The sequence below is a fragment of the Gopherus flavomarginatus genome, chromosome 9 (genome assembly GCF_025201925.1).
Source record: "Gopherus flavomarginatus isolate rGopFla2 chromosome 9, rGopFla2.mat.asm, whole genome shotgun sequence".
Taxonomy (NCBI): domain Eukaryota; kingdom Metazoa; phylum Chordata; order Testudines; family Testudinidae; genus Gopherus; species Gopherus flavomarginatus.
In genome coordinates this window covers 34473979-34499326 of record NC_066625.1, presented here as the reverse complement: position 1 = coordinate 34499326, position 25348 = coordinate 34473979, and the positions used below count along the sequence as shown (strand labels likewise).

Genomic DNA, 25348 nt, shown 5'->3' with positions numbered 1-25348 from the left:
GCAGGGCACACAGCATCACGCTGGGGGAGCAGGGAACCCTGACCTCTGGAGGGCTGCCCTGGAAGCAGGGTCCTAGGAGAATTGGACCTGGGGCGAGGGTACAGCCAGCAGGTCCCTGGGTGTCAGGGGCCATGTATGGCAGCGCAGTGAGTCACACCAGCCAGCGGCAAGGGTATCACCTAGCCGCAATATGAGGAGCCCCAGGGAGTTGGCCTGGGACAGGGAAAACTCTGGGACCACTCAAGTGCTAAACTGGCCCTGAGGTACCCTGATTGCCCCCATACTTGCTGCCTGGTTTCGTTCGGTCAGCATGTCTGGGGCTTCCCGTGGTGCACGTGGCACAGGCTGGTGCAGTGATGCTGGCTCCTCCTTGTGCCACTGGCTGAGCCACACGAAAAGCAGCTATGAATGCCTGAAAGGCCAGTGTGGGGTGGTGGCTGGCAGGGGTAGTGCCCACAGGGCCAGGTAGATTGGCCTATGTGCTGGGTGCTGCCTTGCCTGAGGCTTTGGCAATTGAAACAAGGCCTTGCAACCTGGTGCAGAGAAAGCTCCCGCCCGTGCCCCAGGATGGCTGATCGCGGACGTGGTCTGTAACTGCACTGGGCACGGATGTCAAGTGAGCGACAAGCCTGCAAGGCTGCACTAGGATTGAGAGCGTGACCAGCCGCAGTGCCAAAGGGCCAAATTCAGCAGGGCAGGCGTGGGTACGTAAAGGGAAGGCCTGTGCCTGACTGAGGTCTGGCCGGGCTGGGGTCTGTGTCCTCACCCCAGATGGCTCCGATGCCAGTAAATATCTGCTGATAGCCCCGCAGGCTGCCCGGCCTCTCCAGCCTCCTCCAGGTGATAGGCAGCACAGCCCCACTCACACCATGTCTCCATTTCCCACTAGTGACACAGTGTCTGACAGAGGGCAAGGCCAAGGGCGCCGCCCTGGTGCCAAAGCGGGCACTGGACGTCATGTCGTGCGAGGTGCTCAGAGTCCTGCAGCTGACGGACAGCTTCATTGTTCCCATCAGCTACACGGTGCCCCGCAAGGTGAGCTGGCGTGGGGGGCCAGGGCAGCCCTGGTCACGGATATCTGGCAGCCCCGTGCCACCGGGAGCTGGCCTAACTCCAAAGGATGATGTTAACCGTTTCAGGGCTTGGTTCTGAGCCGTGCTCTGTCCCTTCGCTCCCAGGAGCACATGGCTCAGCAGGTCCTCTGCGAACCCCAGGACAGGTGTGGCCAGCTGCCCTGGCTACTGAAGAGCAGGACTGAGTCTTACCCTGCACCCCCTCTCCCCAGTAAGGTTCATGCTCACAGCGATGGTCCTGCCAGGGGGCGGGATCATGCCAGCCCTTCCCTGGCATATGGTCGCTCAGTGCCACTTACAGCCTGTGTCTCTTCCAGTCCTTGCAGGAGTTCCACGAAGATCTGTTCCCGGATTCCACTGGGCCCGTCCCCGCGGTATCAGCGCAGGGCTGGTGGGCAGGGGACAACAAGCAGGTACCCACCCAGCTGCTGACTTGGCCTTCGGAGACCCGGGGTGCCTGAGGAGAGGCACTTCTACAGCTTCTCTCCATTGCTACCCCCACTGGTGCCGGGGTGCCCTTCCCCTCCATTGGTGCCAAGGGTGCGAGCTCCCCCATTGGTGCTGGTTGTGAAGCCCCCCTAGGGCCGGTGCAACCATTTAGGCAAACTAGGCGGCCGCCTAGGGTACCTAGTGGTTGGGGGCACCTAAAAGTCCCCACAGGCGAGGAGGTGGAGTGGAGGTGAGCTGGGGCAGGGGGCACGGGGAGAACCGCCCGCACTAATGGGCGGGGGGGGGAACATACGGGAACAGCTCCCCGCCCCAGCGCACCTCCACTCTGCCTGCTCCAGTGAGCACACAGCCCAGCTCTAAGTCTCCTCCAATCAGCGCTGCAAGCCTGGGTGGGGCGGAGAATTAGAGCAGCGCCAGCATGCTCAGTGGAGGAGGCGGAGCCGAGGTGAGCTGGGGCGGGCTCTCCAGGCAGGGTTAGCTGCGGGGGGGGGAAGTCTCCCCAGGCAGGGTTAGCTGCCGGGGGGGGGGGGAGAGGAGGGAAGTCTCCCCAGGCAGGGTTAGCTGCGGGGGGGGGTGGGGAGAGGGGAGGAAGTCTCCCCAGGCCAGGGTTAGCTGCCGTGGGGGGGTGGAGAGGGGGGAAAGTCTCCCCCAGGCAAGGGTTAGGCTGCCGGGGGGAGGGGGGGGGGAGAGGGGGGAAGTCTCCCCAGGGCAGGGTTAGCTGCCGGGGGGGGGGGGAAGAGAGGGGGAAGTCTCCCCAGGCAGGGTTAGCTGCCTGGGGGGGGGGAGGTGGAGAGAGAGGGGGGAAGTCTCCCGACAGGCAGTGGTTAGCTGCCGGGGGGGGGTGGAGAGGGTGGAAGTCTCCCCAGGCAGGGGTTAGCTGTCCTGGGGCTGGGGGGGGGAGAGGGGGGAAGTCTCCCCAGGCAGGGTTAGCTGCCGGGGGGGGGGGGGTGGTGAGAGGGGGAAGTCTCCCCAGGCAGGGTTAGCTGCCGGGGGGGGGGGGAGAGGGGGGAAGTCTCCCCAGGCAGGGTAGCTGCCGGGGGGGGGGAGAGGGGGGAAGTCTCCCCAGGCAGGGTTAGCTGCCGGGGGGGGGGGGGGAGAGGGGGGAAGTCTCCCCAGGCAGGGTTAGCTGCCGGGGGGGGGGGGAGAGGGGGGAAGTCTCCCCAGGCAGGGTTAGCTGCCGGGGGGGGAAGTCTCCCCAGGCAGGGTTAGCTGCCGGGGGGGGGGGAGAGGGGGGAAGTCTCCCCAGGCAGGGTTAGCTGCCGGGGGGGGGGAAGAGGGGGGAAGTCTCCCCAGGCAGGGTTAGCTGCCAAGGGGGACAGGGGGAGTCTCCCTGGGTGGGGTTAGTTGCTGTGGGGGATGGGGGGGAGAGGGGTTAGCTGTCGCGGTTGGGGGGGTAGCTGCTGTGGGAGGGGGTCCCCGGGTGGGGGGCTGAGTTAGCTGCTGGGGGGGGTTAGCTGGGTGTAGGGTGAAAGGTGGGAGTTTTGCCTAGGGCGCGAAACTTCCTTGCACTGGCCCTGAAGCCCCCCCATTGGCACCAGTGGTATAAGCCCCCACACTGGTGCCAAGGGCGTGAGCCCCCACTGTTGGTGCCAGTGGTTTGAGGCCCTCCCCATTGGTACTGGAGTACAAGGGCCCCCCCGTTGGTGCCATTGGTGTGAGCCTTCCACCCCCCATTGGTGCTGGGGGTGTGAGGCTACTGTGCTACCCAGTGCTATTATGGCTTTCGCCAAAGAGGCTGGTCACCGCCAAGGCGGGTCTCCATGACGTGACATTTCAGAGTCAGCGTCTTGTCCATTCCCACCATCGCTGAGCCGGCGGTGGCAGCTCTGGGATCCGCCCCCATGTAGAGCAGGCTGGGGCTCCTGCCCCCCTCCTCCCCCCGGGTGACCATTCCGGGGAGCGCCACCCTTTGTAGGCTTCAGAGAGCGCCCTGCGGGTGATGAGGGGGTTGGGGTGGCAGCCACGGTGCTGGGAAGTGACCCTCTGCTGCTGCCCGTTAGGTGGAGAAGATGAGCCTGAACCCGGCCCGCAGGCCCCGAGAGACCTTCACCTCCTGCCTGTGTCCCCCTGCCCAGCGTGAGGAGCCTGCGCCACCCACCACCCAGCAGCCCGCCATCCGCTCTGGGGATGTGGACAGGAGTGTGAGTGATGGGCCTTGCTAGAGCTGCCAGCCCACAGGGCATGGGCTGCCTCGGGGTCCCACACACTGACACATCGCTGGGGTGCTGCCAAGCTCCCAGCGTGCACTGGGGCGTGGGGCACTCCTGGCCTGGGGTGCTGGGGCAGTCACCCCAGAACCTGGGCAGGTGTGTGCAGGGTGGCACAGGAGTGAGGGTGGGGCCAGGACTGTGACAGACAGCCACGGAAAGGGTTGGGGGGGGGCATTAGTGTCATGTGGGGTGAAAGGCTTGTGGAGGGCGGGGGCAGCCTGGATCTCACACCCCTGCCAGTGTCTGAGTGCTATAACCCCACACGCTGCCCCTTTGATCCCAACCAGCAGCCCCCCAGCTCTGCCAGCCCTGCCCCTCACCTCTGCCCATGCCTTCAATCCCAACCTGCCCCCAACCTCTGCCAGCCCTGCCAACACCCTCCAATCCTAACCTGCCCCCCAGCCCTATCAACACCCTCCAATTCTGACCTGCCCCTCCCATCTCTACCAGCCCTGCCCCCCAGCTCTGCCAACACCCTCCAATTCTGACCTGCCCCCCAGGTCTGCCAACCTTGCCCCCCAGGTCTGCCAGCCCTGCTCCGACATCTTCCAACACCCTCCAGTCCCAACCTGCCTCCCATCTCTGCCAACACCCTCCAATCCCGGCCTGCCCCCTGCTCTGCCCGTGCTGCCCCCTGCTCTGCCAGTGCTGTCCCCACCTCTGCCAACACCCTTGAATCCCGACCTGCCCCCCAGCTCTGCCAATACTCTCCAATCCAATCAGCAGCCCCTGGCTATTCTAGCGCAGCATTAGATTCTCCCAGCTACCCTCCATTCCTGATGACTCCCAGGAGCTGCAGCTCCCATCCCCCATGGGTTGGCACCTGACCACTGTCTGGTTCCCTGCCTGGCTGCATTGGGTGGAAGGCTGGGGCTTTGGCCAGGCTGTTTAACCCCCTGACTCACTGTGGGGTCTGTTCTTCCCCCCAGGAGGGCAGTGGCCTCTCGTCTCCCCCAAGCTCCCTGAGCTCTCCCTCCAGCTCAGCCCCATCTCTCTCTACCACCAGCCCCAGTCCCAGTCAGAAGTCCCTGCAGAGCATTCTGGGTAAGTGCGAGTAGCCGCTCACGGGGGCGGGGGCGTTTGGCCAGGTGGGTGCAACCTGGAGCCGGGCGCAAGGCGGCTGTGATGCCCAGGGCACTCTGCCGTCTCCTGGAAGATGGGCAGAGAGAGGAGCGGCAGCTGGCGCCCAGCTCTTCCTCAGCCCAGGCAGGCAGCCAGAACTGGTTATGGTCCGTGAGGCCTTGCCCTGGTTGGAGGCAAATCCCTCACTCCTGCCCTCATCCCCCCCAGGGCCCAGCTCCAAGTTCCGTCACACCCTGGGTACGGTGCTGCCCCGCAGCACCCACATCACCAACCTCAAGGGGCTAAACCTCACCACACCAGGAGAGAGCGACGGCATCTGCGCCAACCGGCTCCGCGTTGCCATCCCGCTGCTGTCAGCAGGCGGGCAGATCGCCGTGCTGGAGGTAGGTGCACAGCTTGGCTGAGCGCTGCTGGGACTTGCCATGGCATGGGCATGGTGTGGGCCCTGGATGGGCAAGCTTCCCTGCCAGCGTGCCTCCACCCAGCCCCTCCCCAGGGCTGAAAGAGCCGTGGCCCGCTCTGCTGCGGCTGCTGCTCGCTGCCCAAGGGGAGCGGCTGGAGGCACTGCTGAGACTGCATTCCCTGGCTGGCCTAGGCCCCGGCACCGTGGTATCACGCAGAGGGCCCAGTGGGGCTGGGCTCCTGGGTGTGGTGCCTGCCTCCCCCCAGCCAGCCTCACTCTGACAGCTCAGTGTGCTGCGGGCACATGTCCCCAAGGAGATCACACATATGGGGTGAGAACTCTGGTGTCAAACCCCCCAGCCCCGCCTGCCTGCACTGAAGGGCCGATCCCCTAGGTGTTAGCAATAGCGGATCTGTAATCCCCTCTGTGACCCAGCCACTAGAGGGCACTGTCGCGCACACACACTGCTGCCACCAAGGCTCATCACACATGGCCTGGGGAGGGTGGTGCTGAGATGGGAGGTGGGGGAGAGAGGAAGCAAAGCACCATCCTCTCCGCTGGAGCATGCCTGGGGATGGGGTGAAGGTAACCAAGCTGCTGTGCTGCGTTGACTGCTGGGCTCTGCTGCAGCTCTCCAAGCCGGGCCGGCTCCCTGACACGTCCGTGCCCACCATCGAGAATGGGACGCCGGTTGCAGACTTCTGCTGGGACCCCTTCGACCTGCAGCGCCTTGCAGTAGGTGCGTGAACTCTCTGTCCTCCCTTAATGCCCGGCTCCCCACTGCGGGGGCTGGGGCTGTGCTGCTGGCCTGGGAGAACTCTCCTCATTTCAGGCCCATGTCCAGGGCTGTCTGATGCTCTCACCCTTCCAGGACACACTGCTGCCCTCCTCTGGTGCCTTCCTCCACAGATCTCCAACGCTTTGTAGACCTTCAGTAAGCCCCCTAGACCTTCCTCCACCTCACCCACAAAGGGAATCTGTGTAATATCATTTTACAGATGGGGAAACTGAGGCACAGTTTCTATTCCCTCACCCAAGGTCAGCTAGGTGGCAGAGCCAGGAGTAGAATCTCTGATTCCCAGCCCTGGGATCTGGTCCCCCTGCTTCCCATTACTGCTAAATCTCCTCTCATAGGCTAGTGAGTTCCTGATCCTGAGCAGTGTGGTCTAGTGGTTGTTTCAGGACCTGTCGGGCAGGTTGGGTTCTAGCCTCAGCTTTGCCGCTGACTTTCTGGGTAGCCACGGGACAGTCACTGCTGCAGGACAGGGTTTCGTGCCTCAGTTTCCCCACCTGTGGAATGAGGCTGATGCCACTGACTCCAGCAGAACCGACAAGTGCAGAATGTGCTTGTTTCCCAACTATTGTTGCCATTGCCTTGGGGCTCCTTGGCTGGGTCCCTTCTCCACGGATTTCAGCGGGTGATTAAAACAGGCCAAGCAATCTCTGGGAAATGGGAGTGGGAGGTTTTTAGGAATGCTTGAAAATGAAGTTTTAGCAGTTTTTAAAACGTGTTGGGGGCCACTCAGGGTGTGGACACATTTCAGGTTGTCCTGCTGCCTCGGCCCCTTGTCCTTCCCAGAGGACAGCTCACATCCCTGATCTTTGCCTGCCCAAGGCCCCAGCATCCCAAGGGGCAGAGGCTGTTAGCGCCTGCCTGCTCCTGGGGACTTCCAGGCACTGGTGCCCAGCACCCATTAGCGCCCGGCTCATTCTTTGTCTCTTGTTTGGCCACCTCGGGCGTTCAGCGGGTGACGATGCCAAGATCCGACTGTGGCGAATCCCCCCCGGCGGGCTGCAGGAAACGCTGCTGGAGCCTGAGGCTGTGCTCAGAGGTAAGGGCTGTGATAGTGTCTACCAGTCATGCTGCGCTGGAGCCAAGCTTTCCCTTCAGTTGATGAGCCCGTCTCTAAGCTGGGGCCTGCAGAGCAAACCATCCGGAGGGGACAGGAGCACTGCTGGAGAGACAGAGCCCCAGGATTTGCCAGCTGGCTGGCTCCCTCGGTGTCCGGTGGGGTGCAGATGGGGCGTTGGCGCTGTCACCGCTCTGTCCGTCTAACCAAGCCTCGTTTCAATAGACCAGGCTCACCGGCTCCTTGCTTTGGGCTTCACATGCCGTGCGCTTGGGGGATCTGAACAGAGCACCAGGGCACATCAGCTCCTGTCGCGCCCTGGCTCCCTTGCCCATGCCAGGCCACGGAGATCTCCCCTCTCTTTTCCCCAAGGTCACACAGAGAAGATCTATTCCCTTAAATTCCACCCCCTGGCTGCAGACATACTGGCTTCCTCCTCCTACGACATGAGCGTGCGGATCTGGGACCTGCAGGCGGGCAGGGAGGAGCTGTGCCTGAGGGGGCACCGAGACCAGGTAGGGGGCAAGCGAGGCCAGGGCAAAGCAGTGCCTGCCGTGGGGATCTGTGTGGGGAAGGCAGGGGGAGGCTGGTGCTGGTGGATGCCCTGATGTGCCAAGGGGCAAGGGAAAGGAGTCACCATGAGCAGGCAAGGCCTGCAGTTCCCCCACACTGCAACAGCCCCACGCAGCCCATGCAGGAGGGGAGGGTGCAGTCAGTGACATGGAGTGTGGCTGTCGTTGCCGGAGAAATACACAGGGCTTTTTAAAATGGATAAATGTGCAGCTGGCCATAGCCAGGGAGATGAGAATCCCCCACAGCCTGCTGTAGGCTGCACCCCTCCTGAGAGATGGTCATTCCCAGAATGCTCCCTTGGGACCCTAAGCCAGGCAAGCGTGGCCAAGAACACAGGGGACAGCTTGTGTCTGGCAGTTGGGGCGTGTCAGCCCTCTGTGTGCCAGGGGTCAGCCCTGAAACCCACGCAGGGGGGTAGCTCCTTCCAGCTGGATCCTTCCAGATGAGCTTGGCACTGGCCCACTCCCAGACCAGCCTGACTCTCCGGGCTGCAGCACCTGCCCGGCCCGGCTGCTGGCTCGTGCCCAGGGCGGCACCAGCAGAGCTCTGGCTGCAGGGGTGTGAGCTCCAGTCACTGTCCCAGGGTCAATGTGGGTGAAGGCAGGTGAGAGCGGAAAGCCAGGAGCCGTACTGCGAAGCAGTGCTGTTAGTGTATACGCCCCCAGAACAGAGGCACTGCATCCTAACTGGCCTTTGCCAGCCAACGTCTCAGCCGGACCACTGAGCCTCATGGCGACAGTGCTAGGAGGGCTCTGCCCACGGCCGCTCCCTGCACTCCCCAGCAGGACTCGGGACAGATGGGACCGCATTGGCAGGGTGTGGGAATCAGCACCTGCCGGGTGTGTCTGTTTGCCTGTGGGCATGTGGGAGGCTGGGACCTGAGCTAAGGGAGCCCCTGTCTCTGGGGGGCCTGTCTGTGGGACTGACGGCCAGATCCCACCCTGCGTGCCCTCAGGATTCCCATCCCCAGCCGGTGTGGTTCAGGAGTGCAGGCCAGCCTGGCGTGTCCAGAGCCACGTCCCCGTACCGGTGCCAGGCTGCGTGGGACACACTGGGCGTGGGCTACAAGTGCCAATCGGAAATCTGAGCGTCTCCATGGGGGGAGACTGGCATAGCTGAACTGATTTAAACTGGCACAGGTTCAGCATGGGAGTGAGGCCTGGCAGAGGCAGCCGCAGCGGGTCTGTGGCTGTCCGGCGTGGGGCTGGGCCCCCTTCTCCGGCACACATAGGCTGATTCAGCCAGCAGGCCCCCTGTTGATTCTCCCCTTGCCTGCAGAGGTCCTCCACTGCCACGGTCCATGCTGCCCCACTCTGCTTTAACCCTTCCAGCGTGATTCGCCAGCCTCTCCCAAGCCGGCTCCTCACGGTCGCAGCTTGGATTGGGGAGCCCCAGTCTGCCCACCCCGTCGCTGCCAGCCCTTCCCTGCTTACCATGCTCAATGAGCACCACGCGGCCGGTACCCAGGGCCAGGACATGCGTGATGCAGGCAGTGGGTGTCTTTCAGATCTTCAGCCTGGCTTGGAGTCCGGATGGCCGGAAGCTGGCCACAGTCAGCAAGGATGGCAGAGTGCGGGTCTATGCGCCCCGCCAGTCGTCGGAGCCCGAGCAGGTGAGGGGTCAGTCGCTTCCTCTTGTGGGGGAGGTGGAGGGGAGGGCATGATGGAGCTAGTCATGGAGCTGTGGCGGACCAGGAGAGAGCTGTGGGGCACAGGGGTCCCTATGGGGGTGTCACGGAGTCCCTGGGCGATGCTCTGGAACTGCTCCCCACCAAGCCAGTCAGGACTTTGGGGAGCCTCCTCTCCCTTGGAGCAGACTTGTTCAGGGCAAGAAGCTCACACATCTTCATCTCCTGGGTCTCTCCTTGGAGCATTCAGCATCCTCTGCCCCTCTGTGCACTTCCCACAGTGAGCCCACCCAGGGGGTCCTGGGGAAGTCACAGGGTCCTGCACCCCCACTTTGCAGTCAGACGTGACTCTCAGCCAGCCAGTAAAACAGAGGTTTATTAGATGACAGGAACACGGTCTAAAACAGAGCTTGTAAGTACAGCGAACAGGACCCCTCGGCAGTGTCCATTCTGGGGGACAGTGAGCCAGACCCCCACATCTGTACTTCACTCCTCTTCCCCAGCCAGCTCCAGACTAACAACCCGCTCCAGCCCCTCCTCTCTGCTCAGCCCCTTTCCTGGGCCAGGAGGTCACCTGACTTGTTTGTCTCCAACACCTTCAGCTGGCACTTCTGCAGAGAAGGGGCCCAGGCCATCAGTTGCTAGGAGACAGAGTGTCAGGCATTTAGGTGCACTGGCCCCTTCCTCTGCAGCAATCGCATACCCTTATTCCACCACCTAGAAATTAAGAACTGCATAGGGGATGCTGAGGCACCAACACAGTATTCAGAAAAAACATTAAGAACATTCCCAGTTCGTCACATCTCTCCCCCCTTCAAGACTGAACTGAGCGAGGTCACTTCAGCCAGTGACCTGGGGAAGTTCGAACCCACCAACGTTCCCAGGGATGCTCCAGCATCTCTCCCATTCATTGGTGTGAGTTATACCAGGACAGTCCAGTCTCACACCCTCCCTTAGGTCAGGTGTGCTTGATGGCACTCGCAGGTCGCATGTGGGAAGGTTTTGCCACCCCAATACCCCTGGGGTTCAAACTGGGACGGGGTCTTCTCCCAGCACCCTGGGTCTGCGATTTGGGCTCTCTTGGTTAAGAGCCCCCATCTTGGCTTTGTCCAGCTCTGGGCTTGGGCAGCGACTTCCCACCTTGTGGCCCAGATACACCACCTCTGCCTTCCCCACCTTACACTTTCCAGTTTTTACTGTCAGTCCCACCTCCTTGAGGCAGCCTAGCCCCCTCTTCACCTGGGACCCCTGTTCCTCCCATGTCTGGCTAAAGATGCACCTGTTATTAGTCTGCCAGGGCCAAGTTCTCCATTGCCCTCTGCTTCTCTAGAATCTCCCCAGACCTAGGCATGGGGTCGGCATCGGACACTGTGATGGCTTTAAGCTTCTGATAGCCCCCACAAAACCAGATCATCCTATCTCTCTTGAGGATCAGCCCCACGGGTGAGGCCCATGGGCTGTAAAACGACTAGATCACATATAAAGCCAGCATGTCCTTGACCTCTCTCTCCAGGTTCTGGGTTGCTTTCTCAGTGACTCTGAACGGGGAACACCTGATGAGGAGATTGGCTCCCACCTCAGGGAAGAGATCCACCAGGGGGGTCTTCCCCCTTCTCCCAATCCTCCCCTTTCAGGTCCAGGGGTCCCCTCACTCTCCTCCCATACAGCAGCTCAAAAGAGAAGAACCCTTGTGGATTCCTGGGGCACCACCAGCTGCCTCCCAATTCCTCCCAGTTCTACTTCCCTTTGGGGAGCCCATTTCCGGTACAGGAATCCGTTCTCCCATAGGACTCTGTCCCTGCAGCCTTCCCCAAGGGTTTGCAGCGCTGTGGCCAGCAAGTTCCCTCAGCTTCTCCAAGGAGGGATCCCTCTGCAGCTCGGTCTGGGATTCAGTTGCTGGGGCACGGAGTGGGACCTGCTCCCTCTCGCTGGCTGGGCCTGGAGTCACAGCCCCCCTGAGCCCTGTCCCTGGTAGCTTCCCTCCCTGCTGTGTAATCACTTCTCAGCAGCACGTCTGGACCAGGCAAACCTGATTGGCAGCCGACCTGCCCTGCCCTGCCTTGGTGTCCCCCCAATCAGCTGGGATCTCAGCTCCCTCCCTTTCCTTCCCCCCCCCCCCCCCCCCGTGCTCAGCACTGCCCTTGCTGTCCCAGTGGAGGCAGGCAGCGAGCTCCTTGCTTTGGTCACAGCATCAGAGCCAGCAGGGGGGCGGGGAGCATCTCTCCCTCCCACTCTGACCCAGGGGGCTGGTTACATGTAGGCAGGTATCTTGAGCCCTGCAGCCCCTCCCCGCTGCCAGCCAGGTAATTTACATTTTCACTGACCATTTCCATCCTATCCAGTTGGTTCCCTGGATTTGAATTCAAATCCTCGGCCGTTACAGGAGCAGGGCCTGGATCCTGTCCCAAAGAGACACAGTCATCCCCCTACAGGGCCTCCCAGCCAATATCCTGGAGAACCAACTATCAGCCAGCCCGACCCTTCCTGGGTCTGCACAGGGATCCGGGCCATAGGCAGGGTGAGGGGCTTCACCCCAGGGACCTTCACCCAGGTCCCACAGCTCCTCAGCATCTGCGGCTGTACCACCACAGTTCTCTCTGTCCCAGGGGTTTCGCCACCCCAGGTGTGTTTCCCCACTGACCCCTGGGCAGCCCCCTATGTCTCTCCACTCCACCATCGCCAGTCCATGCTGCTGCTGCTGCTGCTTCTCCTGCAGCTTTTGCTCAGGCTCTTGTTCTCTCTCACGGTCCTCTCGCTCCCTCGGACTCTGCTCCCATCCGTCTCTGATCCCCTGATGGAGAAGCCGATCATGAAGACCCTCGTCTGGTTGGGGACTAGACTCTCGGGGATGCCTGGCTGCTGCTCCAGCTGCTCCCAGATCCTCTTGTAGCCCCATCTGGGTCTGGAATCTGCTCCTCAGAGCGGTCCTCCTCCTCCAACTGCACGATTAACTGTGCCTTGGTGAACGTCCCCATGCGTAACCCTCTATTTGTGCACAGGATCACAATGTCCTCCTTAAGGAGATGGTGACAGGCCATCACTTCACCATTCCCAAGTTGCTCTGGATTCACAGGCCTGCGTGCTCTTGGCTCCCCCATGGTTTCCAGGAAGAACCCCTGGTGTGCCAGCCCTTCTCGTGGTCACCACCTCTTTGCCAGGGTCAGCTGCAGACTCCTTCGCCCCGGGACTGCTCCTGCAATCCCCAGGGGAACCCTGCTACTACAAAAGTCCTTTTCTTTCCCAGGGTCAAGCTGCAAGCTCCTCCGCCCCTGAGACAGCTCGCTGCAGTCCTCAGGAGTACCCCATTACTCCAACAGTCCTTCTCGCTGGTCACACACTCCCAGAGGTTAACCGCTCCCTGAAACCATCCCTCTCTGAGCCTTCAGCTCACCTGGTCTTCATTATCCCGCCTTTGTTTTACTGCTCCCCAGTCACTTACTGCAAGCAGCGCCATTCACGGGGTGCAGTACATCCCACCTCTGCCACCAGTTGTCACAGAGTCCCTGGGCGATGCTCTGGAACTGCTCCCCACCAAGCCAGTCAGGACTTTGGGGAGCCTCCTCTCCCTTGGAGCAGACTTGTTCAGGGCAAGAAGCTCACACATCTTCACCTCCTGGGTCTCTCCTTGGAGCATTCAGCATCCTCTGCCCCTCCGTGCGCTTCCCACAGCAAGCCCGCCCCAGCGGGGTCCTGGGGAAGCCACAGGGTCCTGCACCCCCACTTTGCAGTCAGACGTGACTCTCAGCCAGCCAGTAAAACAGATGTTTATTCGATAACAGGAACACGGTCTAAAACAGAGCTTGTAGGTACAGCGAACAGGCCCCCTCGGCCATGTCCATTCTGGGGGACAGTGAGCCAGACCCCCACATCTGCACTTCACTCCTCTTCCCCAGCCAGCTCCAGACTAACAACCCCCTCCAGCCCCTCTTCTCTGCTCAGCCCCTTTCCTGGGCCAGGAGGTCACCTCACCTCTTTGTTTCCAACACCTTCAGCTGGCACCTTTGCAGAGAAGGGGCCCAGGCCATCAGCTGCTAGGAGACAGAGTGCCAGGCATTTAGGTGCACTGTCCCCTTCCTCTGCAGCAATCACACACTCTTATTCCACCACCTAGATATTAAGAACTGCATAGGGGACACTGAGGCACCAACACAGTATTCAGAAAAAACATTAAGAACATTCCCTGTTCGTAACATTGGGTGCTTGGCTGGTAGCAGGGGGAGTGGGCAGCATGGAAGCAGTGTGCTCTGCTGTGCCCAGCCAGTCACGTGCTTCCACTCCTGCCTCCCCGTCTTGCCCTGAATCTGCCCTGCGCAGCCTGTTCCCCTTTGCCACTGGCCATGGTGGAGGCAGCTGTACAGGGAGCATGGAGGGCGTATGCCGGAGAGTCACGGTTCTCTCCCCGCCACAGGAAGGCCCCGGCCCCGAGGGCGGGCGAGGTGCGAGGCTGGTCTGGGTCTGTGGTGGCCGCTTCCTGCTGGTGTCTGGCTTCGACAGGTAAGGGCTGGTGCTGTGTCCCCAAGCCGGCAGTCACCTGTGCAGGTCATGGCCCTGCGTTAAGTTCAATTGCCATGGTCCTGGCAGTGCAGCCACCCCTGGGGGGAAGACGGCAGCTGACCCCACATGCAGGCTGTGGCGCTGAATTGCACTGATCGCAGTGCCCTCAGCCAGGCTGTGCCGCTTGCTCCGCAAGGCAAGGCTCTGGAGAGAGGGATGCCAGCTTTGTGCCAGTGCCTGGAGCAGCCAGGCACCCAGCTACACCCTCCCCAGAGGGACCACCCAGGGGGTCAGTCATCTCCTGGCTGGGTTGCGTGGCTGACCATGCTGCAGAGTCCCAGCTTGGATAACTGCTCTGCTGGGGACCCCAGATCAGCCTATGGAGCCAGAGGTTGCTGATGCATGCTGGCCCTGCCACCCCACGGGGCTGCATTCCCGAGCAAGCCACGCACTCCCTGGGACACTGGAGCCGGTTTGCAGAGGAAGCCCCAGGGGGTCCTTGGGGACCAGCCAGGAGCCTGCAGCTGCACCAGGTTGGGTGCGGGGTGGCTCTGCTAGCGCAACAGGAGGCCTCGTGAGAGGTTGCCCCAGCGAGGGGCCCAGGAGGCAGGGCCACCTGCCATTCTGCAGATCTCCCCGCCGGGAGCCAGGCCTGGGCCCTGAAGCCGGATCCATCCGCCCTGCTCTGCACCTGGCCTTTATCTAGACACCAGGTCAACACCCTGGCACTGCGTCCATCTCCCTGCCTGGCCTGCGAATTCCTGTGTCTCAGCTCCCCTGCCCGGCCCGGTGCACATCCGGACTGGGAGGCAGCCACAGCCTGAGCTGAGCTGGCCTCCATGCCGCTTGGCCTCCTGCATGGCAGTGCCCCAGGAATGGGATCGCCAAGGGAGCAGCATCTTCCCGCAGGAGGGCTAGGGCAGCTGTGTGGTGAGCTGGTGTCAGGCCCTGCTGATCCGCACCATGTTCTCTACGCAGCCGCAGCGAGCGCCAGCTGTACCTGTCTGATGCAGCATCCCTGGCAGCTGGGCCTCTGGCAGTGGTGAGCATCGACACGGCTCCCTCCACCCTCATCCCCTTCTACGATCCGGACACCAGCGTGGTCTTCCTCACCGGCAAGGTGAGTGTCTGGTGGAGGGGCAGCTCAGCCAGTTCCTTGCCAGCCCTGCCAGGGGCTGGGCATAGGAGCCAACCTGGAAGTGAGTTGCAGAGCGAGGTCCCGGTGGAGCCAGGAGTGCGACAGGCCCCATTCTCATCTCTCCACTGTCGCTGCGGATGGCATGTCCCGGCCGAGCTGCCAGGCCTCAGACTGTGCCAGGATACCAGTGGGGCTGCCCCAGGCCACTGGGCAGTTGAGGAGCCCGTGGCTTTGGAGAAAGGGCTGAGCAGCGTCTGGGCTCTGCCTGTCCCACAGGGCATGGCACATGGGTGTGAGCCTGGGAGAGGCATTGCCTGGCAGCCCAGCAGGGAGTGCCCCTGTGCCTGGCCACTGGGGCATCAGTGACCACGCTCTGTTTGGGGTGGGGGGTCTCCAGAGGGCTCGGCCCCAAGATGATGGAGTGGAGTCTCCCTGCGCAGGGGATCAGCTCCCTGCCTGGACCCCCGTTGGGAGGCTGTTGGCCTGGACAGTCCCACTGGCTCCATCCCACGGCGGCCAAGCTTCAGGCCATGCTCTCAATGCAGCCGGCCCTGGAGAGCTGGGGGCTGCTCCTCCTCTGGGTCCCGCCACGGAACCTCCCCATGGCCTCCCTCCCCGTGATGCCAGGAGGCTGCTGCGTCCCGGCTGGCTCGCCACACACCACGACAATGCCAAGGGGACATGGCAGCCCTCCCCACCCCCCAGACATCGGCACCCGGCCTGTCCGCACCCCGTACATCACCAGCTCTCCCCTCACGCGACTCTCTTTGCCCTTGGCGTTTAGGGTGACACAAGAGTCTTTGTCTACGAGCTGGTCCCCGAGGCGCCCTTCTTCCTGGAGTGCAACAGCTTCGCCTCCAGCGATCCTCACAAGGTACCGGGGCTGGTGGGGAGAGGGCCCTGGGCAGAGTGAGCAGGGTAACCTCTGCAGTACCAGGCCAGCTGCCCACTCACAAAGGCAGGGGCTCCAGCCGCCCCCAGTTGAGCTCTGCTTGTGCAGCGTGTGCCCTGGCCTCCCCCAGTCAAGTTAGGCCTGGAGGTGGCCTGGCAACGCCTGCCTTTGCTGCTGCCCTCCTTGGCTGGCAGCAGGTTTCTGTGAGGCTGGGTGGATGGGGCAGCTGCCCGGCTGGCTGGGTTGGAACAGCTGGATCTCCCAACCGCTGATGAGCGCAGAGACCCCAACGCCTCTGCTTCCCAGCTCAGTCCTGATCTGTGCATGGGGGGCGATTTCTGTATCCACCGCCCAAGCAAGGAGACCTGAGTGCTCCATGCCAGCTGTCCTGGCTCGAACAGCCCCAGGCTATGGTGGCTCTGTCACACCAGGGGCACAGTCCCGGTCCAGGCCACATCGCTGCATCGGAGCATGGCAGAGCAGGCACAGCCGGGATCTAGCAACAGCAGAGCCCTCTGCACCCCAGGGGTCCCAGTGCAGGGCTGTCCCCGATCACATGTTCCGCAGGGCTTGACCAGCCCAGTGCTCAGCAGCCCAGGGACGGGCTGTGTAACCCCATCCCCGGGAGACCGGGCCACATCCCCAGACAGATCCACTCCCACCTCACCCCTCCTCTTCCCTGTCAGTCCTTCTGCAGCTGGGACCTTGTATAGCAGGTGCAAATCCGCCCTCTAGTGGCCATCCAGGGGAGTCACTCTCTCCAGTGCTCAAGGCGTTATAGCACAGCAATTCCCCGCCATGGCCACTGGAGGGCCTCGTGGTGCCATGGGGTATGTGCAGGAACACGGGTGTAAACGCGTGCTACGTCTGTAGGAGGAATCCACTCCAGAGACAGGTGGTGCTGCCCACCCGTGTGTGCAGGGGAAGCCCTCTGGCAGTGCCCCCAGCCCCGCACCCCCAAGTCCAGGCTGTCAGCTGCCCCCCAGGCTGTTGGAGTCTGCAGCGGTCCCTCTCGCTGCACGCTGGCCGGGGCGGGCAGAAGCACTGCATCCCTCCCTGGGCATGGGTGTCCATGGGCAGGCACCAGGTTAGAGGTGTGCCTGGGAGCTTGGCTCTCCACAGTGTGGGGTGTGGTACAGGGAGGGAGAGAAGGGGGCTCTGAACTGCCCTTCCTCATGCTAAGCCCCAGGGGCTGGCCTGGTGAGCGTTGCCCACATAGCAGTCGACAGACCGGTCCCATGGTAGGGCCTTTATCATGGGCTTTGGGCACCTGGCCTTCACAGCCCAGGCATCCCAGACTGCACTAGGAGCCGTGTGGCACAGGGTGCTATAGAGATTGTGCTGGGGAGGGGCAGAAGTGGGAGGAGAAGGTGGGGCCTAGGGACAGTACCATCCTTTGTGTGCCACCCCATGGTACTTTTTGCAGGGGTCAGGATGCCAGACTGGACTCCTGTTCCAACTGGGGTGAGGACGTTCTGCCTCCATTCAGCCCCACTGCAGTGTCAAATAACTGTCAGTTTTCTTCATTTGCATGCTGTTGTCCTGTGCTGTTAATCAGCTGCCAGGTTCCACACCAGAAGTGGCTGCATCTTATTGGTGGTTCAGGCCTTCCCTCTCTGGGTTTGCCTTATAACTCTGCAGAGGCCCATGGGCCCTGCACAAATCCTGTGCCCTGAGTAGGCAGTGCCAGGGAGCTGGCAGCACTGCCTGAACATGGTCTCCTGTGGGCCTGTCACTCCACTGCCATTCCTGCCCCCGCTGAACAGGAGAGCAGGACTTGACGGTATCCCCAGTGCCCCGGAAGTGAGGTTCACGGGCCAGGCTCCCAGGAAGTGCTGCTGCCGGGCCAGGGCGGGACTCTGACATCTCCCTCTCTGCTTTTCCCAGGGCTTCGTGTTCCTGCCCAAGACGGAGTGCGATGTGCGGGAGGTGGAGTTTGCCAGGGCTCTGCGCCTGAGGCAGAGCTCCATCGAACCGGTTGCCTTCAGGGTCCCCCGAGTCAAGGTGGGTGGCGTTGGACTCCTTGGGCTGCATTGAGGGGCTGGGCTGGGAGAGTCTGAGCCTCGAGGAGTGAGCGCTGGCTTGCTGCCACCCTCTTCCCAGCCCCTAACCCTGGCCTTCCTCCCTGTGCAGAAGGACTATTTCCAGGACGACATCTACCCGGCCACTGCAGTGTGCTGGGAGCCGGCCCTCCCCGCTGTGGCCTGGCGCGCAGGAACCGATGGGCAGCACCGCACCATCAGCCTGCAGCCCCCGGACATGATGCCAGGTGGGCGAGGGCAGGGCCATGGGGGGCGGGGGAGACCCAGAGCGCCAGGCGCAGCGCAGGTGGGGGCTGGGCCCCAGGTGGTGTCGAGTGAGTCCCATACACCTTCCTCTTCCCCACATGCACCAGTGTCGGGGGGTGGAGTGAGGGCGCTCAGGGGAGGAGGTGTCCCTGGCTCTGTGGCACTGGGAGAAGGACCTATAGCCCCAGCTGAGGCTGATCAGACCGGCAAACCCTTGCTGGGCTCAGGGCGGGCAGGGGAGGGATCTGAGGGTCCTTGCCAGGCTCTGGGCGGGCAGGCTGCTCCCCAGGCTGACTGAGACTGGAGGAGGCCATGCGGAGCTCTTCTCTGGTGGCCCTTTGTGAAGGCCGGTGAGCTCAGGGCTGGGTGGTGCTGGGGGCGGGAACAGGGAGAGTAGATGGGAGCTGATGATGCTGCTCTCTCCCTCTGGATCCGTCTGTGCCAGTGAGCGCGGCCCCGCAGGAGGCGCCGACCCGGAAGTACGTCCCAGCCTCAGTCTACCTGGAGGAGAAGTCTGACGAGCAGAAGAAGGAGGAGGTGGGCTTCCCCGGGGACCCATGTGCCTTGGCTTGCCCGCTCCAGCCAGCACTGCCCAGCCAGGCCATCCTGCCCCCACAGCTTCAGGCTGAACCTGGCCCAGTGCTGGGGACCACTGACCCTGCTGGGTCCCGCCGTTGTCCATGTCAGGCACTGACCCCACCCACGAGCCGCACGGAGCCCCCTCCCCACCTGACACTGACCATGCCCACCAGGAGTCCCCTCCTCACCAGGTGCTGACCCCATCCACCAGCCCCATGGAGCCTCCTGCCATGCACTGACATGCCAGCGCTCCTGAGGGAGGGTGGAGTATCTGGCACACCAGTGCCCACTGGACAGTTAGTCTCCATGCTGTGACCGGGGCCGGGGAGCAGGGCTGCAGCGTCCGTATTCCCCCACCTGGCTGCCAGTAGCAGACACCGTGGGGGCAGCGAGCGCTGGGAAGGCCCCTCGCTCCCATCGCAGGATGGCACCAACGCTCTGCCCTTCTCCCTGCAGCTGCTGAGCGCGATGGTGGCCAAGCTGGGTAACCGGGACGACCCCCTGCCGCAGGAATCCTTCGAAGGAGTGGATGAAGCAGAATGGGTAGGGCCAGGGGGGCTGCTGTTGGGGTGACGGGGGGGTGTTGTGACACGCTCCCCTGGGGGTGGGGGGCAGGAGCCAGTCACTCAGTTCGCTGGTCATGAGGGGAGGAGAGCTGGGGCCACAGTGCTGCCTGGACCCCCACCTCCTGCTCCCCACCCCCACGGGGTAAGCTGGGCAACAGGAGCTACGGTCAGTTCCCTGAGGAGAAACCCTCATGCCCCTCCATACCCAGAGGGACTTGTGGGGCTCTGGGGGGAGCAGAAAGCAATCACACCCCTGTGCCAGGAGCCCTGCCTGTGATGTGGAGGGATCTGGAGAGGGCAGCATGCCCAGTGATCACACCCCTGTGCCAGGTGCCCTGCCTGGGATGTGGGGGGATCTGGAGAGGGTAGTGTGCCCAGTGATCACACCCCTGTGCCAGGCACCCTGTCCGCGATGAGGGGGGATCCGGAGGGGGCAGCGTGCCCTGTGATCACACCCCTGTGCCAGGCACCCTGTCCGCAATGAGGGGGGATTCGGAGAGGGCAGCGTGCCCTGTGATCACACCCCTGTGCCAGGCACCCTGCCCGTGATGAGGGGGGATCCGGAGAGGGCAGTGTTTCCAGTGATCACACCCGTGTGCCAGGAGCCTTGTCTGGGATATGGGGGGATCCAGAGAGGGCAGCATGCCCAGCAATCACATCTGTGTGCCAGGCGCCCTGCCTGGGCTCCCGCTGACTCCATCTCTTTCTTTGCAGGACTAGCCCTGGAAGGGTGACTGCTGTCTCCTGGAACTGCAGTCTCCTCCGTGCCAATGCTGCTGGCTCCCTGCCTGGCCTTCGCAGCCCTCATGCTGCGGCCTTGCCTTTCACTGGACTGTGCCCATGCACCCCAGGGCTTCGCCACTCCCCAATCCAGCACCGATCTCCCTGGAGGGGCTCAGGCCTAGCCCCAGCCCTTTCCCAAAGAGCCCGGGAAGCCAGCTTTGCGTCAGGCTCTGCCTTGTTACCTATGGGCTAACGGACAGAGTGAGCCAGATCCTGCCAGCTTTGCCAGGCTGCACCCTCCTCTCCGCGTGGGGTCTGGCAGGGCTTCGGAAGCTCCGCCGACTGCTGGGCTGCCAGGCCGGGGCTGGCCATGCTGCCCACGGCTTTGGCCAGGAGTTTATACCATCTGCCCATTGGACCAGCAGGCTCCTCCGGGCACCTCAAACCACCCACCCTCGGACTGGTTGGCTGACGTCCATGTTGTGCTTGGGGCCCCAGCTAATGGCATGGTGGTGGGGGTAGGGACAGAGCCACCCCAGGGGCTGCAAGGCTGGGGAAGGAGCGAGCCGTGGGGAGCTGGGGGTGCCACCGTGGGGTCTGGGGCTCCCAGCCTGGCCTTTCATAGCCACCAATCCTCCCTGTTCTCACGACCTGACTGAGCACAGCCCCCAAGCAAGGGTGCAGCCTGCAGTGCCTCCTTCAGGCCAGCCTGCTCACAACTCACAGGGAGTAGGGGTCTGACACCCAGGGAAGCAGGTGCCTTGAACATCTCCACAAGCCTACCCAGGAGTGCCTGCACATTCCCCACGCTGCTGAATCGGGGCCTTCTTTCAGGCTGCAGGGAGCAAGGGCCAGAGGCTGGAATCACCACAGCCCAACATACACCAAGTGCCTTCTCTGTGTCCGGCTGTCGCCCCAGCTGCCCCTGGCTTGCTGGCACCTGTCGATCCAGTGCAGGGGCTTGGCCTGAGCTTGTTCTTCAGTTCAGATCTGAAGGTGGAGTCTCACTTGTTCTGTTTCGCGTCAGGCAGACGTTCAAAGCACAAGCCTCCCCCGAGGGGCACCACACCCTGGCCTCGAGGGCTGCCTGTCTGGAGGGTGGGCAAGGGGTGTTGGTGGGTAGTCTTGGTGGAGAGCAGGGATGGAACAGGCCTGAAGCTCAGCACTGTGGTTCAGCTGCGCCTCCCAGAAATCAGAAACCCAAGGGTGCCCAGCCTATGTGGCACTGCCAGCCCACACCTAGCCCTAGCCCCACCGGAGCTGCCACTGCAACCCCACTGCCACGCCTCCAGAGCCTCCCCTCTACTCTAGGCTGGGTTTGGGGCACAGGCTTCTGCTGCAGGTGGGCGGTGCCCACTTAGTTACAACTCAGCCTCACGTCCTAGGCACTACTACTGATTTCACTCTGACCCTGGCATGCAGAGAGCATGTGATGTTGCCCGGTATGTGACCTGCCTGGGCGGTGGGAGAATGTTCTCGGGGTGAGAGAGCAGAGGTGGGGCTAGAGAGGTGAGCTACCCCAAGCCAAGGCCCACAGCTGCCCAGCTCTTCCTGGGGGGCCTGGCACCACGAGGGGCACTGCCTTGCCAACAAGCCCAAGTGCCAGAGCAGGGCTGGGGCTGTGCCAAGACCGAGCTGGGCAGGGCTGTGCTTTGTAGGGCTCAGGAATCTGGAAGTTGGGACTCAGTGGGTGCCCACTGGGAGAGGACGAATGCCAGCAACCAGCAGTGGGGAAGGAGCTTCTGAAATGGTGCTGCGAGTTTTAATAAAAAATGGTACTTTAAAAAAAAAAAAAACAGAGGCAGCAAATCTGTAGTCCTGAAAGGCAGCGTGGCAGGCAAAGCCTCCTCCTCAGCTGGCTTCCTCTGGGGCTGTGGGGGGATGGATTCTCACACCTGCCTCTTGGCCTGCTGGTACCGGCCTGTGGCCAACTCCCACTTGCCCGTCACCTGGCTGGCTTTGCAGCTGGGCTCATGGGCTGCAGCTGCTGTCACTGGGAGGGCCAAGCCCAATGCAGGTAGCCAGTGTGGCTTAGATCGTGTGCTGAGTACCACGGGCAGGGAGTCCCTGAGCCGCTGCAGCTGACTGTGCCTTTTCCCCTCAGACCTGGTGTTCCTGTGGGTGAGCCTTAGCTCTCACCACCACTGTTGTGCCTCCCAGGGCTCTGCCAGCCCTCCATTTTCCTTGGTGGGATACAGGGGTGCAGCAGTGGTACACACAGCCCCTGAGCCCAGCACATTGTCCTGCAGCCAGCAGTTTTCAGTGCCAGGTACCCTCGGCTCCTGCTAAGCGCATCACCAATGCTCCGTCCTGGCCTGCTTGGAACCTGCAGGGGCCATGTTCACAGCTCAGGGCTCCCTGCGGCTTGGGAGATGGCTGCCCTTGGTGCGCGCACCGCCTGGGAGTGGTTGGGAATCGCAGCCATACTACACCTAGGCCCAGCTGGGTGAGGCTGTGCCCCTGTGGAGGTGACCCAAAACATGGAGACGATTGAGTTCAGATGCAAGGCCCTGGGGGAAGGGAACTGCCAGTGCCACGGGGTAACTGACTCCCTGTTGTCCTAGTGAATACTATTGCACCAGGCATGGGCAGGGGGCTGGTAGCAGGGGCAACCTACCAAAGCCCCCCTCCCCCTTGGCTGATTGAAGTCTGGTTTTGTTGCGATTTGGAACCAAACCTAAACATGTTGAAATTGGCTATTTCAAAGGACTGGAGGTCTGGTTCAGGGGTCGTTCACCTGCTGAGCTGCCCCAGAGCCACAGCTGCCCTGGAGTTACGAGTGTGGGAGCCCTGGGGCCTCCAACTCTGTGGACGTGGTGGGCTGCCCGAGCCAGGGTGCCTGTCCAGGGCTTCCAGGCTTGTCTCCCTGCCAGGCGGGCGGGGGCACTGGCCAGACATCAGGCAGGGCTCTGTCAGCACAGATCAAAACAGTCCAATTTTGACAAATGCAAATTCTGACCTAAAATGTTTGGCTGGAATTTTTCCACCTGGCTCCAGTTCGAGCCCAGAGTCTGAGGCCCAAATGGGACCACTGGGCACCTCTTGGCTGACCCACTTGGGAGGGTGAAGATGTTTTTAAACTGGTTATTGTGATTCACAATATTGGGAATTATTGTGAAATATTGTGATATGGTGAGAAAACATCTTTCCAGCCTGGTTTGCACCCTGCACAGGTGTTGTTTATCACACTGATCAGCTGCCGGCTCCCAGCATGGCACCGTTACAAGCACAGCACACGCACACCAAGCTACGCCGTGAGCTTGGCAGATCAGCCCTGCCAAGCTGCCAGGCCTGGTCAGTGTTTGAACCGGAGTGCACTAGCAAGAGCAGGCCAAGCCAACCCGGTAAGGGGGTTGTGTCTGTTAGCCTGGAAGCAGTGCCCCCGCACAGTGCTGTGCCATGGGACAAGACTGCAGCCCGACGGCTCTGCCCCTGCTAGCGTTGATGCCAGGGCAATCTGCTCGCCAGGGCTGTGTTGTGCCAGGGCCGTGGCCAAATGCCAGCTCAGCCAGTTCCCTGCTGCCCCCGTGTCGGAGGGGGTTGAGGCGGCATGCAGGCTGCCTTCAGCGGATTGCCTGCGGAGGGTCTGCTGGTCCCGCGGCTCCGGTGGACCTCCTGCAGGCAGGCCTGCGGGAGGTCCACCGGAGCCGCGGGACTGGCGACCGGCAGAGCGCCCCCCGCAGCATGCCGCTGTGCTTGGGGCGGCGAAATGTCTAAAGCCGCCCCTGCCCCGTGTTCTCCCTGCCAGCAAGACGGGGCCGGGCCCTGCCCCATGGCTGGCCCAAGCCCCAGGAGCGCACTGGAAGGGCCGCGGGTGCGGAGCGTGGCGGGAGGGGCTGGCGGATCTCAGGCCGGGCGACCCAAAGCCCAGACCAGACTCAAGCGCTAGAGATGGGCCGTGGCGCTGCTGCCCCCCAGGGCGGAGGGCGGCTGTGGGTCAGGCCGTGGGGCACGTCCACAGCACGTGGCACGGGGATGATGGCGCTGGGCCAAGGTGGGGATGAGCTACCTGTCCCCCGCCCCCATTGCAGCCGCCCCACCGGCCGCCAGGGGGCGCAATCCCTTCGCGCGGCGCTCGGCACCTGCCGCTCGATGGCCGCGGCGACACTCTGCCCGGCACCGTCTCTATGGCGCCCCCGCGGGGGCCGCTGCCCTTCGCTCCCTGACTCGGGGCCTGCCGCGGGCCGGAAGCGCCGGGGCCATGGTGAGCGGGGCGGGATCGCTGCCCCGAGCCGCGCAGGGCCCGCCGGGGGGTGCCGGAGAGTCGGGGCTGCCCCGGGCCCCGCCGCGTGGCTCGGCCCTGCCAGGGGCGCGTTTCACAGACTCGCCCACGGGCCCCATGCGGCGCTGGGACAGACCCGGGTGCTCGCCCGGCCCAAGCCCCTGCCCGGGCAGGCGGAAGCGGCGGGGCCGGGACCGGGGCGCCCTGGGTCCATGCAGCCCGGCCCTGCCAGGCCCCCGTGAGCGGCGCGGCCCTGGGCCGCACAGACCAGCTCCGTGGCCCGGCTGCCGGCCTCCCCCGGGCACCGCACCCCGGTTAGACGGCGCTCGGGCCATCGCCTAGTGCCCCGTGGAAAGCAGCCCTGGGCAGGGCACGTGTGCGCTGCGGCGTCCCAGGCTGGGGCTGTAAAAACTCCCGTGGCTCAGGAGAGAGGCGCCAGGGCAGCGCTTGACCCGCTCTGCCTGGCAGAAGGTGTCACCTGCCTGGCTCCTGCGGTGCCCGCTGTTCACTTGCCAGTCTGGCTACCACGGCTCATCAGCGCCACCGGTGTGAGCAGGGCCGCCCGGGGGGCAAGTGGGGCAATTTGCCATGGGCCCCACAAGAATATAGTGTTCTGTAATATTGCAACCTTTTTTTATGGAGGGGGCCCCTGAAATTGCTTTGTCCCAGGCCGCCTGAATCCTCTGGGCAGCCCTGGTGTGAGGGATGAGCCCAATGCCTGGTATCAGTGTACAGTGGCCTTTCTGGTCACTTTCACATCCTAATGCAGGGGCATTAGCTGCTCCTCTGTTTCCAGTGCCCACCCTGCAGTGCCCAGGGCCGGGCTGGCCTTGCTCTGCATACAGCCAGCAGGAACGTGCAGCTTCCTGGCCACTAGAAGGCACTCGCTGTGTAACCCAAACACCCTGGGCTGACGTTACTCTGAAGTCAGATGCACGATCTGGTAAAGTGCCCCCCATCCCCAGTGCAGGGTTTGTCTAGAACCGCACTGTGAGTCACCAGCTTCCCTTTTGCATCCAGTGCCCAGCGAGCATTGGGGTCACATCTGGCTGCTTTTCCTGGGCTCCCATAGCTATTGGTTTAACTAGTCCTAGGGCACTGTACCTGATCTGCCCCTGGCTCTTCTGGACCATATTGCATCACTGGCTGGGTTAACCGATTGCTGGCTTTTGGCAGG

General features: G+C 62.8%; 1 protein-coding gene across 3 annotated transcripts in view; it reads left to right on the top strand.

Annotated features, from left to right (window-relative positions):
* Positions 1-21362, top strand: part of CORO7 (coronin 7) — a 182941-nt gene extending 161579 nt beyond the window's left edge. For 2 of the 3 annotated variants that reach the window (XM_050968142.1, XM_050968144.1), the window contains 17 exons: positions 890-1035; positions 1391-1486; positions 3524-3664; positions 4663-4777; positions 5024-5199; positions 5850-5958; positions 6965-7051; positions 7442-7584; positions 9150-9254; positions 13678-13763; positions 14742-14883; positions 15686-15775; positions 17681-17797; positions 17927-18062; positions 18527-18618; positions 19117-19203; positions 19941-21362. In XM_050968142.1, coding sequence (XP_050824099.1) covers positions 890-1035; positions 1391-1486; positions 3524-3664; positions 4663-4777; positions 5024-5199; positions 5850-5958; positions 6965-7051; positions 7442-7584; positions 9150-9254; positions 13678-13763; positions 14742-14883; positions 15686-15775; positions 17681-17797; positions 17927-18062; positions 18527-18618; positions 19117-19203; positions 19941-19946 — 1874 coding nt within the window. In that variant the 3' untranslated portion in view covers positions 19947-21362. Of the gene's footprint in view, positions 1-889; positions 1036-1390; positions 1487-3523; positions 3665-4662; positions 4778-5023; positions 5200-5849; positions 5959-6964; positions 7052-7441; positions 7585-9149; positions 9255-13677; positions 13764-14741; positions 14884-15685; positions 15776-17680; positions 17798-17926; positions 18063-18526; positions 18619-19116; positions 19204-19940 lie in introns of those variants that run through there. The other variant, XM_050968143.1, reaches the window with a different exon arrangement.
* The last annotated feature ends 3986 nt before the right edge of the window (positions 21363-25348 follow it).